The sequence below is a fragment of the Culex pipiens genome, chromosome 2, assembly GCF_016801865.2.
Source record: "Culex pipiens pallens isolate TS chromosome 2, TS_CPP_V2, whole genome shotgun sequence".
NCBI classification, from domain to species: domain Eukaryota; kingdom Metazoa; phylum Arthropoda; class Insecta; order Diptera; family Culicidae; genus Culex; species Culex pipiens.
Window position 1 is genome coordinate 93,750,830 of NC_068938.1, and position 14,200 is coordinate 93,765,029.

General features: G+C 36.1%; 1 protein-coding gene across 6 annotated transcripts in view; it reads left to right on the plus strand.

Annotated features, from left to right (window-relative positions):
• Positions 1 to 4,942: 4,942 nt before the first annotated feature.
• The window catches only part of LOC120415465 (receptor-type tyrosine-protein phosphatase N2), a 69,765-nt gene continuing 60,507 nt past the window's right edge, over positions 4,943 to 14,200 (plus strand). For 2 of the 6 annotated variants that reach the window (XR_005605205.2, XM_039577019.2), the window contains exons 1-2: positions 4,945 to 5,647; positions 10,651 to 11,049. Coding sequence is in view for 5 of the 6 variants with exons in the window: in XM_039577019.2 (XP_039432953.1) it covers positions 10,887 to 11,049 (163 nt within the window). In the remaining variant the exon portion in view is untranslated. Of the gene's footprint in view, positions 5,648 to 10,650; positions 11,050 to 14,200 lie in introns of all 6 variants that reach the window. The other 4 variants (XM_039577023.2, XM_039577020.2, XM_039577022.2 and 1 more) reach the window with 4 other exon arrangements.

Below are 14,200 nucleotides of genomic sequence, written 5' to 3' on the forward strand. Positions count from 1 at the left end.
TTTTACCATCTATTACTGGGCAACCAAGAGCACATTATGGTCGCTGGTATTTGAGCAAGTAATACCAAAATTTGGTATTTTCATACCATTTTTAGTGCAGCAGTTGCAGTTAGTGAAAAAACGGAAATTATTCATATGCAACAGCCAAATCTACTCACCTGATGATTCCATGTTGTTATTAGTGATATTCTTCACCACACCGAATGCATTTGTCATTGATGAACGGCCTGTGCTTGAAGTTCTTGAAGCTTCTGAAAAATAACAAGATTGAAAAATAAGTATTATTAAAATGAAACTGAATTGAAATTCACCAAAATTCATTAATCTGTCGATTGACTCGTTTTTCAAAGTATTTGGTTATCCCGACTTAGAGATATTTCAACGTTTTTGAAAAAAATATTAGTGGGTATATCACACTATTTTTTCAAGTCATTTTAGCGCAAAATTAATTAACTCGTAAATTTTTTTTAACAAATTTCCCATAGTTTCAGAGAAAATTGATGAAACCTTTCAATATTCAAATAATACCAAAATGTGCCATCCTGACTTAGAAAATTTTCCACAATTTCAAGTCATTTCTATAGGGGGTATATCAAAAATGTTTAAAATCAAGTTTGAAATTTCCGGTTTTGAATGAAAGCATTCGCTTTGAGACATGATTTTAGCGCAAAATTAATTATTTTGTCAAAACTGGTCAAAATTTTCCCATAGTTTCAGAGGAATTTGATAAAACACTTTAATACCAAAATAATACCAAAATGTGCCATCCTGACTTAGAAAATTTTCCACAATTTCAAGTCATTTCTGTAGGGGGTATATCAAAAATGTTTAAAATAAAGTTTGAAATTTCCGGTTTTGAATGAAAGCATTCGCTTTGAGACATGATTTTAGCGCAAAATTAATTATTTTGTCAAAATTGGTCAAAATTTTCCCATAGTTGCAGAGGAATTTGATAAAATACTGTAATACCAAAAGAATACCAAAATGTGGTGTTCGATCATTGACAAATTCTGCAATTTTGCAATATCAAAACAATACCTTAAATTGGTATGATACCACATTTTGCTCTTGCATAATCCTTAAGACAAATTTTAAAGGGTCCAGGAATACCAAAATTTGGTATTGATACCAGAGAAAGGTATTATTACGCATTTCCCTTGTTATTTACCCATGCTCGGGGTGGCGGTGTTATAAATTCAGTTAGGGGAACTATACCCTTTCTCAGCCTATTTCTATTATCGGCCTATCAGCACTTTGATCATGAATTACAGCTTATATAAAGTGATGTTGACTGTTCCAAAGTAATAAATAGCTCAAATAAAAGTGAGCAAGCAACTCTCCATTGCTGAAACATATGAAAATGTTGATTTTATAGCAGAAACGGCAAAAGTGATGAGAATTGGTCGAACGGCTTAGTGTGATTAAAATGGGTATATTTCCCCTACATTTTAAATAGTGGACGAATCTTTTCGCACTCCTCAGCAAAGTTGTCCCCTAAAACACGGACTCTTGAGGTTTTTGAAAAATTACGGGTTAAATCCCATTTAATCCCCCATGCCCTGAAATACCCGCCAAATTGACCCTTTTTGTTAAATCCTAGTAAAGAGGTAAAAACCGTATGCTAAGCACAGAATCGCGTGGCATGTGTTACTAATCAAGACGATTATCGTCGATTAGTTTAAGGTGGAACTTTATGAAATTGACTTTTCTCGCAAATGAAATTGAATGAAATTGGTTACAAAATCGTACCAAACGTAGCCTTTGTATTGGCAAAAAGCAAAAATTGAACACATTTTGACATGTGATGATAGCAATCAAGCCATACGAGATTGTGAGGCTATCCATTGTCCTTAACTCTGCAAACTGGTCATGGACTTTTGTTGCACTGCAATTTTAATTATTTTAAAGATACAGTTTATCCTGAGCTGAGTTGATTTATTGAACTTCATACAATAATTTGAATATCACTCCTCTTAAATTTCGTTCAAAGTGATGCAAAATTTCTTTCCGTGTACATTTCCTCCAGCCCGTGGTATGATTGGAGGTCGTCACCTGGTGAGTCTCCAATTCCGGTGGACTTGTGCGCCCTCCCACGTGTGGGAAGCAAAGCTTACCATCATTCACCTGCATAGTGTGGAGTTCAACAGGAGGTGTGGGAATTATGCGTTTTTTTTATGGCAAGCTCACCTACGTCAAACCATAACAACACTTCCAGAGTGAATCCCACGCGCTCTCTTTTTTCGTTCCTGCACGAAGAAATCCTGAAATGAGAGGAAAATTCTCAGCAAAGCTCTTTTCCATGCATGGACGGAAAACTTAGAGAGCGCGCGTGCGCTTTTCGAACGAGAATGTTGTGAAGCTCTATCGATCCAGGTATTGTATGTTTTGAAGAAATTTGTTTTTTATATGTTATGATGAGTTTGGATATTTATAATGTTAATGTTTAATGTTTAGCGCAGATGTTTGGTCTTTGCAATCAATTTTTTGAAAAATAGTTTTGTTTAAAATTTGTGTCGTTTTTTATGTTTTAGTCTATTTTACTCAAATTCATTTGATAGAATTCAGAAAACCATAATTTTGAAATATGCGTGTAAACATGAAAGTTGCCGGAAGAGAGTAAAGAAAAAGTTGAAGTTTTCAGCGATGGTGTTATAAATCCAGTAACATTATTAATAAATGACAAATATTTTCGCACTTTTCGGTATAAAGTTGTTGCCTGGAACACAAACGATGAGCTCATGAGGTTTTTGTAAAATGCAAAAATCATTAAGGGGCTCTAAATTGACAAAAACAAAAAAAAATACCGTTTTTACTAGAGAGCCTAAAGCTTATTAGAGAACGGACATCTCAAACGAAAAGTACCAATCGAAGCACGAGTACTGTCAAACGGAGGTACCAATCGAGCAAAATCCTTTGTCTTATGCTCGATTGGCACCTCCGTTTGACAGTTCTCGTGCTTCGATTGGTACTTTTCGTTTGAGATGTCCGTTCTCTAATAAGCTCTAGGCTCTCTAGTTTTTACGGGTTTCCATTGAAATTCCATTTAAACTTCAAAGTCAAAGCGACAGGTCCTGTTCAAGCTTACAATTGGGATTCGAGCTTAGTACACCAAGTGGATCATGGCCTGAAATGGCCACCAAATTTACCCATTGTTTGCATCTTAGCAGGGTTCTTCTCACTTTTAATCTAATCTAATCTGCGCTAGGGTCTGAAGCCAATCTTTCGAAGGGATCCTGGAGAGTGCCTTAGGTTAGATGACCCCTAGCACTCTTTTTGTCATTTATTAACACTTGTAGTGCGCCATTGCATTGAAAATGCATTGAAACATCACAAGCGTTAAAGCGGCCAGGCCTACTGCGTAAAGCCGTATCGCAGAGATGACTCGTAATTGGGTTGAGTTTGAGCACTGATTGTTCGAACAACAACACAATTCTGAATCGACAGGGGAGGAAGAAGCGTGGGGACACACCACCATACGCTCCGAGATTTTGGTTGTATTCGTTGGGAGCACCATGCTAAGAAGGTTAGGTACTCCGGGACCCTCTGGAATGGGACATTGTATTTCCACGAATGCCCTGGACACTATTTGCCGTGGTTATAGCGCCACAACTCGTTCTCTGTAACAAGTATTCCTAATTCCAGTCCTAGCTTACCAAGTCGTCATGGCCTACTGGTTAGCATTTTTGCTTACCAAGCCAAAGGATGGGGGATCGAACCCCGCCTCGAGCGACTTTGATTTTTCGTTTATATTCATCATTCCAAATTACTGTGTTCTTAACTTTCTCGTTGGGAGCAGATGGGAAGCAAACCCAGAACCATTCGCTTACAAAGCAAACATCGTAACCAGTCAGCCACGGCCGCTCCAAGCAGGGTTCTTCTCACTTTTGACATCAAACTCGATTTTTTTTATTTTCTTCCTTTTAGTCAAATTTGTATATTTGAGTGATTGAGCCTGTTACATTTTCTCAATACATTATCACCGCCAACTTGGATTTGAAATATCCAAAACCTTTTAGAACATTTTTGAGATCTTATTTGAACATTAAACTATAAGAAATGAAATTTTTTGGAAGTGTTTGGTGTTATGGGATTAAAATAATATCATAAATTGAATTGGTTTTGTCAAACCAATCAAGTCTTTTTCAGTTTGACACTCCTTTTACACGGCGCTCATACACACTACACTAAGTTTATTTTGGTAGTGACTTTCTAGTTTGACTTTGTCATATCAACGGGGTTCAAACTAAAAACTGCCAATCTGAATAGTGTCAGTTCACCGTGGGTTTTGTATACTTAATACAAGAAGTTTCAGTAAAAAAAATCGTGAGGAATTTCTCATGTGTGCTGCGAAATATAAAGATCTAAAGTGAGAACATTTTTTGTTAAGGGTACACATCAACCAAGGAAGATGTTGTCTTCTTATTCCAAATTTGTCAATCTTACGGACCAAGTCAAACTTTGATGTATTTTTTATATGATAAACAGGGGATAAATCGGAAATTATATCCATAGCTCTCGTAGTTTTGAAGATACTAAAATATCTGTTACACAAATCAAAAAGCTCTGGTTGATGTGCTCCGTTATTCAAAAGTATAGGAATTTCATTTCACTTTTTGTACTTTGTTTTCGGGATCGCCGTGAGTTTCAAATAAATAGTATTTTAAATTATAAACTTCACATTTTAGATATTGCATACAAATTTCATTGACAAACCACAACACTTTGTCCACCTCGCAGGAAAAAAAACAGTAATGACGACTCCAGCAGAAGGTCGTACCGTAGGTCTGGAAAAGCGCAACAGGAGTGCTTCCCACAACCAAGAGAGAAACCCAAGAGCGAGAGAGTGTCACCCACGCACTCCTGGTGAGTTTGGCCCGTTGGCCATGCTCGGGGACAATTCTGGCCACGGCCGTCCGTCGACGACGTCATCGTTGGCAATAGCCGCTTGAACACTAAACAGTACGGACGCAGTTCCTGAAAAGGGGATTCTGGAATCGCAGCAAACCAGTTTTCGCAACATTGCACAAAGTCTTGGCCTGCTGAGTGTGTTTGTGTGAGTGAATTTTCGCGCCACCAAGCGTCTCCACTGAGTGCGAGAAGGCGCTCTGAGAAGCTGAGCAGGTTACTCTCGGAAAATTGGAGTTTCCTCCGCGTAGGGAACCCAAACTGTCTTGCGGACGAGAGACCACGGTTCAGTCTTGAGAAGATTTTTCCTCCGGATAGACGACACTGAACGGAGCAGCCACCACCAGCAGGGCAGGCAGCAGAACGAAACATATTGTGTCCACCAGCGCAGAGAGGGGCGGTTTTTCTTGGGTTTGGAAAATTTCCACTGCCTTTTCCTGAGTTTTTCAAGTTTTCATTTTCTGCCTAAACTATACTCAAAATTGTGTTCGGTTTTTGGTTGCGTGTTTTAAGTTTTTCACACGTGCCATCTGGCCATCGCGTGTCCGTGTGTGTGTGTGTGCGTGGGCGTTGGAAGCCCCCGGAAAAAAGGTCGGTGCTAGCTGGAAAAGTGCAATTTTCCAGCGGAAGCAGAAGTAGCAGAAGCAGCTGCCAAGATGGGATTAAAGAATGTCTGTTGAGGAATCAGACCGACGGGAACTAGCACAGCGGACGGACACCCGATAGAAGGTTCCAGTTACAGGTGAGTGGTCGAGGCTCGATAATTGTTCTGACCTTTTCGGAAAACGGGTTGGAAGAAAGATGGACGACCAATATGTTTGAGTTTGGGATTTTGGGAGGAAAGAGAGTGCTTCACAGATGGGATGATAGCCTCAAGGATTTACATTGTTGAGAGGAGTTTTTTGTCGTTGACAAGGTTGTTGTTGCTTTTATTTGCACCTGGTCATACCGTGGAGCTAATGGTGGTTTTGCGTAGGACTCGTTTTATCACTGTCAAGGATTTTGCTCAAGTAATGAACAAAGTCGGACCGGATTGACTCTTGAGTTAAATGATCCTTAAATGCACATTACTATAATTAATAATGAACAAAACCAATGCACAATAATCTAGATCGCAAAATTAGGAGGAGTTGTAGTTTTTATGAAACAACACTGCCCTGTTAAACCCACAATTTTCAGTTACTTACCGTGGATTATGGAATATATAGAGCAAAATTCCCACATCTGAGGGGTTTTGCCTTCCTTACAGTCGGTTATCTTTTATCAGTATTTCAATTATGCGAAGGTGTTCAATAAAAGTTGCAAAAATCACAGAAAACGGGATCCTTTCAACAAATTTTCCGGGAAATGTTGTTGTAAAATACTATAGTTGTTTAAAAGTGGTTGGACAGTTAGTTAAAAGAATTTATGATCTAACAACAAAATTATGGACAGTGACCAGTTTGAGTGAATGCGACTTTTTTTTAAAGTGAGTAAAAATCTTTAGGAATTTGTGTTTTCTTAACTTTTTGAGACTGATAGTACTTGTGTAGTGTACTTATTGTTTGAAAAAACTTATCACAAATTTAAAAGTTTGCTTTCAATCAATAACATCGCAATTTTTGTTTCCCAACACATATGCAAGAGCTTTTCCAACCTTTTGATGCTTCTGGTATTAAGATTCACTAAAATAAACAATTCTTTTTACTCTTTATTATACAGTTTTTCATCCGGCGGCTGGTTTAACACTGCCAAAATAAACCTATCAGTTAAATTTTCTGAAGAGCTGATAAGTTAAATAACATCAGTAAATTGAATTAAAACACATCAAAATATGCTCCATTATTCCATTTTTTATTCAATACATTTCAAAACACTGATACCAAATAGTTAAGAAAATGAATTCTTTCCGTAGAAATTCGGAAATTCCCGGGATATATTTCGAATTTCCCGGCAAACGGGACATATTTATTTACGGAAAATCCTGGGAATTCCCGGGACGGGAATTTGGACCTAGAAATTTGGATCTTGAAAAATTAGGAATCATACCAATAAGGGGGAATATGTTTATCGGGAATTCTCGTGATTTTTCCCAGGACCGAAAATTTGATACTCTAGAAAAATAGAAATCTTATCCATTCATTTACTACAGTGAGTGATATGGTCACTTAAAGTAAGATTTGAAAAAAATGCGTTTTTTCCTTTTTTCGAATAAAAATTAAATTTTCATAATTTATTTATATTATTTTCAAAAATTTCAGAAAGTTGGTCTAAAAATATTGGACAACCCACCGCCAAAAAATCAATATCTCAGCAAATAATGGTCTAATTTTCAATGTTTAAAAGGCAGTATTTGTAGATTTTATTCAGTATGTTCAAAAGGTCGTATCGAGACGCTTCGATTAGGATGAAATGTTTGAATTAAATGTTTAAATTAAATGTTTAAACTTGAATTTAAATATTTTAAATTAAAATCATTGTTTCTAGGTATGTAGCCCCTTAGAGACATATTAAAATATTAAAATAAAAATATTACTTTTCATCAATTAACAAAACAAATTTGAAGACATTTGGTTGTAGCTTTGCCGAGATATAACTATTTGAAGTTAGCAATTTCAAAAAACGGGTGCCACGATATCTCAACATTGCTTCGACCAAATAGGCTCAAAATTTTGGTGAAGACTCGTTAAACCGGTTTCGTGTGCATGACGAAGGCCGATTTTCAAAAAGTTTATTTAAAATAAAGATAAAAATATTTTTCTGTTTTTCATATAAAAAAATCGCCAGTTTTTGATTTTTGTATTTTTTGAAAATTCAAAATTTCAAAATCGGGCTTCGTCATGCACACGGAATATGTCTTGAGAGTCTGCACCCAAAACTTCAGCCAACTTGGTCCATCCCATCTCGAGATATCGTGGCACCCGTAAATTAACTTGGTGTTCAGAGAAAAACGTTCAGAAAGTTAGAGAGTTTGCTTTGCGCATGGCAAAACCCTGAGCTTAAATCGTCTCTGACTCAGTTAAATCATGAAATACCTGCATGAAACTTTCAGGAGTGTTTGAAAATCATCTTTTAAGTTGATTTAATAAATATTCTGTAATATGAAATTTTGTTATTTTCTACATGTATGTAACCCCTTAAGTATTTCTTTGATCTTTGATTTCAGGGGGTGGCGTAATATTGAATGTTTGGCCCGATTGAAATGTTAGTCTTGATTTTAAATTTTTGAAAATAATTTTTTTCGAAAAGATCGGAAAATTTTACGAATGTTTCATGTTTTAACATTGAAAATCGGACCATAGTTACTGAGATATCGACATTAGAAAATGGTGGGTTGTTTGGGTGAGACTTAGAAAACATCATTTTTTCTGTTTTTTAACCTTTGCATGGCTATATCTCAGCAACTAAGGGTCGTATCAACAAAGTCCGAAAAAGCAAAATATAGAGAATTTTCTCAGCTATTCAAAAATATTTTTTTCAATAGTGGGCAAACATGGGCACTATTTTTAAAAAATGAAAAACTGCGACTATTTTCAAAAAAGTTACCTAAAAATGGTTATAACTTGGAAACGGTGCACTTTATCAAAAATTTACTACAGTACTTTTTGATTGCAAATTCGATTTTACATCGAAAAATGAAGTTGAAAATTTTTTGCGACCAATATTTCGATTTTTTTAAAAAATCTGTATTGATTCAAAAAGTCATAACTCGGCTAAAGATTTTTTGCCCATTCTGGAAATTTCTGAAAAGTTGGCATTTTATATCCTCTAAAACATATCAAAACATAAAATAAATAAAAATAGTGTTTTTTTGCAAATCAAGTTTTAGTGACAAAAAGTTAAACAAAAAATCACCAAATTTTTTTACCGTGTATCATTTTTTTTCAGTGTAGTCCATATTTATACCTACAACTTTGCCGAAGACACCAAAACGATCAAAAAATTCCTTCAAAAGATACAGATTTTTGAATTTTCACATATCATTTTTGTATGGACAGCTGCCAAATTTGTATGGGAAATTATATGGACAAACTAATGATACAAAATGGCTTCTTTGGGCATACCGAAGGCACCAAAAAAGTGTCAGCCGGATTAAAAAATACAAAAAAAATCGAATGACCGAAATCTCAGAGATTGAATATTATCTCTTAAAATATTACATTTATTATAGTGAAAAAAAAAAAAAAACAAACAAACCAACAAATTATATGTGGAAGAAATAGACAAAAATGCGTAACATAAGTCTTTTACTGACACAAAATTACATCTGAGAGTTGGTTCATCTTTCTGCCACAATATTTCAGAAAAGATCTGTGGGGTTGAAAACCCGATCTTCCGCTATTTATTTAAGAAACTAAACCTTGTGGAAATCCAAGCCCCTATCCTTGCAACGGTTGTCGGTGCCATCATGGCGCTATAGCAATGTCTTTCGGCACTTCGTCTAAGCTGGCAGCTCTAGGACCTAGTGCAAGATATAGACGTCCTAATCCGGGCCACCTAACCAACGCGTGCCACCAGTCTGTTGCTTGCTCTGACGTAAAATGTACCGTAAAGGGAACTGAAAAGCTCGAAGCTTGCGTACTTTCGACTCCTTCAGCAGTGCCAAAACTTGGTTTGGTAGCACGTGTTGGTATTGGTGGAAGTGGTTGAATGGTTGGTTGTTAGTATGTGTGCAAGCGCACCATGTTTTCTCCCGAAAGACCTGTTGACTAGAATTTATTTTGATCCCTCTCGATATTGGGTGGAAAAATGTACGATACACATGCATGCGATATCGCATGCTTAGTGATGGGGTATTATGTCAATTTTGGGCAATATTGGCTGTCAATATTGAGAAATATCTTTCTAAAACCTACCATACAGTGGACAGCCTTGGCATGTCTAACATTTCCGGGCTCACAACGCCAAGGTTAGAACCGTGAGCAACAATTGCTCCCGTTACCCGGGAAATTGTGCTAGCGTGAAGGATTTTCACATGCATTAAGTGTGAGTGCCTGTGAAAATATGTTATCGTGCGTCCAATGACCATGGGTTTACATCGGAGCATACAAACACACACACCCTCACAGAGGCTGTAGCCTTGTAATTTTTTTTCCGTGGCCACTTTCGGTCCGTGGCGGCAAAGTTATGAAGTGGAAAGCTAGCTTTATCGCATAATATGTTAGATAATGTGGCCGGGAATGACGGCATGACCACGGGAATACGAGGGAGCTTTCAAGTTTGTTATGAGTGCAGAGAGGATGACGAACGGGAGTGTTTGTGGTCGATGACAGCTGTTTGGAGAGAAAAATCGAGAAACGCGATGAAGAGCGATGATAAGTTGCCCTTTTCCGTTCCATTTTTTTCCGATTACTGATAAAAAGCTGATGTCGTTAAAAGATGATGCACGACACGAACGAGCATCCGCTTCGCCATTGTGGAACGTAAAATGTCAGACATTCTGACGTTCCGTCACGTTTCCAAGTACCCCCCCTCGACAAGTACTGCATGCAGAAAGAAATGGACAGTTCTTCGGGATGAGTGCTCTTATCGTCGTCTGGGAGTACCTACTTTCTCCAGCGAGGATAAAATCTCTTTAATGTTACGTACCAACGTGATAGCATCTAGGGCGGCGCCGCCGCCATTATGGCATTCTGACAGCTGGTCGCGCATTTACGGCGACAGCCATTATGGCTCCTTATTAAATAACAATTCCATCAAATCGTGACTCGCAAAGCAACATAATTAATTTTCCATTATTTTCCTTTTCCCACAACTTTTCCACAGCTGAAAAAAGAGCCGCCATCAGGACTGTGAAGCCCTTGTCTTCGCTAGGCTCACCTCCCACCAACACACAACCATTCAGCAAGTCCGCGTTCGCGTGACGCGTGTGTGCGTGTGAGTCTGTGTGAGTGTGCGTGTGTGTGTGTGTTTGTGTGTGCGTGTGTGGTAAGTGAACCCGAATCAAACCACAGAGCAAACCGGGGACGGACAAAACTTTAAAGTGATGTAATAAAAGCACAATGTCAAATATTGACATATCGACGACAGCAGCAGCAGCAAAAGCATCATGGACAAATGCCGCGCGACAACAGCTGGTCGTCCGGCTGGGAGTGTGGGCCCTGGTTCTGGGACTGCTGGGCAGTAGCGTCACCACGGTGGGCGTCGCGGCCGAGGGCAATATCGGTAAGTTGATTAATTTTGATGAAATTGCGCGATGTGGAAGAGTGAAGTAACTCGGTTAACTGCGGTGAGGTGACTCTATTATTGCCAACAGAGAAAGTTCTATTTAGTAGAGACACGTGTCCTTTTATGTGAACAAGTTGCATCTAATCAACTACTCATAATTTCATCAGGCAAATTACCATTTTTCTCCATTACGGATAGTTATAACAAAGATGTTTGTAAATTCTTATTTGCAATTTTGCTTTTGCTGTAATTCTCGAACTGTCATTCTATCATTCTCAAATGATGAAACGGGGTACTTTCCATCGCACAAAAACAAAATTACTAAAATTCTTTTCAGAAAATTCCAACTTTTCAGTACTTGTATTTCGCTACTGTAAATATGTAACATACAAGCAAATATGTAACATACAAGCGGAAACATTAAAGTTTCACTGAAAAAATCCAGAACACTTTTTTCAGAATTGCAATATAAAAGTTGTATTCTCATCCCTGATATTAGGCATAGTTTTAGAGATTGCCTTATGTTTAAATAATCATGGAATTGACACTGATAGGATTTCATTTTATTGTTTTAAATCTTATCCAACCGGTAACACTTTGCTCATGATTTATATTTTCAAAATATGTACCCACCTAGGGTTGTTATTCCCAAAATCGGGTGACTGTGTTCCATACATATTTCAGCCTTAAAGTGAGCAAATTGTTTCATCTGAGAAATAAATCCAATTTTTTTGTTTAACTATGTAACTAATTTGACAAAAAGTTCCTAGTTTTATCTAAGATTTTATAAGATATTTGATCATAAAAAAATATTTATTTTACATTAATTTAGGCAAATTTAAAAAGTCCGTCAGTATCATTCATGTTTCAGCAATTTTTATTTTATTTAGATTTTATAAATTGGATTTGCTAAAATATCTAAAAAACGAAGCACATCCTAAACGTCATATTTATGAAAAGTTGAAGCAGTAAAAAAAGTATAGTTAAATTTTGTTTTTTTTTCTCAAATTTCAGCAATAAGAAAATTTGAGATTTTAAAAAAAGTTTAGGAAAAACTGCATAAAAAGCAGTAATTACATTTAGTGATAATTCCACAAAATAATTATACATTGCAAAATGCTTTTTAAATTTTGTTTTAAAAATACATAATTCATACACATTAAATTCAAAATAATAAAAATAAATATTAATTTCACAATGAATGCAACTTGTTCATCATTATTTTTATCAATTAAACAATGATTTAAAAATAACAAAGTTTAAGCTTTTCACGTTGTCTTTTATTGTAGAGTTGAATGATATTCTTTAACAACCTTTTTGTAATTTTGTGGAATATAGTCATTTTGGTGGAAATGTATAATCAACTTTCAGCATTTCGTAAAATGTTCTTATAAACATTATTTTTAACAAATAATTCTAAATCTGACAGGCATTATTTTTAAATTGGAAACTGCTTCCAAAATGCTTGTTAAAACCTTGAGAATTGATTGAATTCAAATATTAAAGCATAAATGCAATAAGCAGTTATTTATCAATCAAAAATATTTCAAATTGCGCGGCATTTCACGGTATTTACCAAATTTCACGGTAAGGGGCAAATTTGTCGGATTACGCGGCTTCCGCGAAATCGCGAAAAATCACCAGCCCTAATCATAAGATATGATTTTTTCATAACAATATCAATGGAGCATATCCATTCGAGCAGTTTTTTGCTTTTTTCTACAATGTATTCCTTCTGGGAGAACTGTCATTTCTACCACTCGAATCAGGTGCTCCATTGTTGCTGCCACCTAAAGCAATATGGTAGCACTATTCATAAATTTCTAAATATAATCAGAATGTTTTTATGTATAAATATATTACAATTTTCAATGAATTAGGGATTTTTGTTTTGATTATTTTTATGTAATTTTTCGAGCTGTTATCAAAATTCGATACTGTAATCCGTTTACCGATTCGAACTTACTTTCATAGAGAAAATCATGATTCTTCATGGGAATTTAAATAATCTTATTTCTCAATGTTTTCATAATGAAAATTGAATTATTTTTTAAACGTTTACACAATATGTTAAAACTACTTTATGAAATTTGTTGAACAGTTCTTCAACAAGCTCAGTATTTAGAGTTGTGCTTGTGAGAAAAGAAATGGGTAATTCTCTACCAACTCACACGAAATCGAGAAAAGTTGCCCCGACCCCTCTTCGATTTGCGTGAAACTTTGTCCTAAGGGGTAACTTTTGTCCCTGATCACGAATCCGAGGTCCGTTTTTTGATATCTCGTGACGGAGGGGTGGTACGACCCCTTCCATTTTTGAACATGCGAAAAAAGAGGTGTTTTTCAATAATTTGAAGCCTGAAACGGTGATGAGATAGAAATTTGGTGTCAAAGGGACTTTTATGTAAAATTAGACGCCCGATTTGATGGCGTACTCAGAATTCCGAAAAAACGTATTTTTCATCGAAAAAAACACTAAAAACGTTTTAAAAATTCTCCCATTTTCTGTTACTCGACTGTAAAAAATTTTGGAACATGTCATTTTATGGGAAATTTAATGTACTTTTCGAATCTACATTGACCCAGAAGGGTCATTTTTTCATTTAGAACAAAAATTTTCATTTTAAAATTTCGTGTTTTTTCTAACTTTGCAGGGTTATTTTTTAGAGTGTAACAATGTTCTACAAAGTTGTAGAGCAGACAATTACAAAAAATTTGATATATAGACATAAGGGGTTTGCTTATAAACATCACGAGTTATCGCGATTATACGAAAAAAAGTTTTGAAAAAGTTGGTCGTCACCGATCATGGCCGTTCATGGTCACCCGCGACAGACACGGACGACGAAACAAAGAGAAACGCAAAAAGTAACTTTTTCAAAACTTTTTTTCGTAAAATCGCGATAACTCGTGATGTTTATAAGCAAACCCCTTATGTCTATATATCAAAATTTTTGTAATTGTCTGCTCTACAACTTTGTAGAACATTGTAACACTCTAAAAAAAACCCTGCGAAGTTAGAAAAAACACGAAATTCTAAAATGAAAAATTTTGTTCTAAATGAAAAAATGACCCTTCTGGGTCAATGTAGATTCGAAAAGTACATTAAATTTCCCATAAAATGACATGTTCCAAAATTTTTTACAGTCGA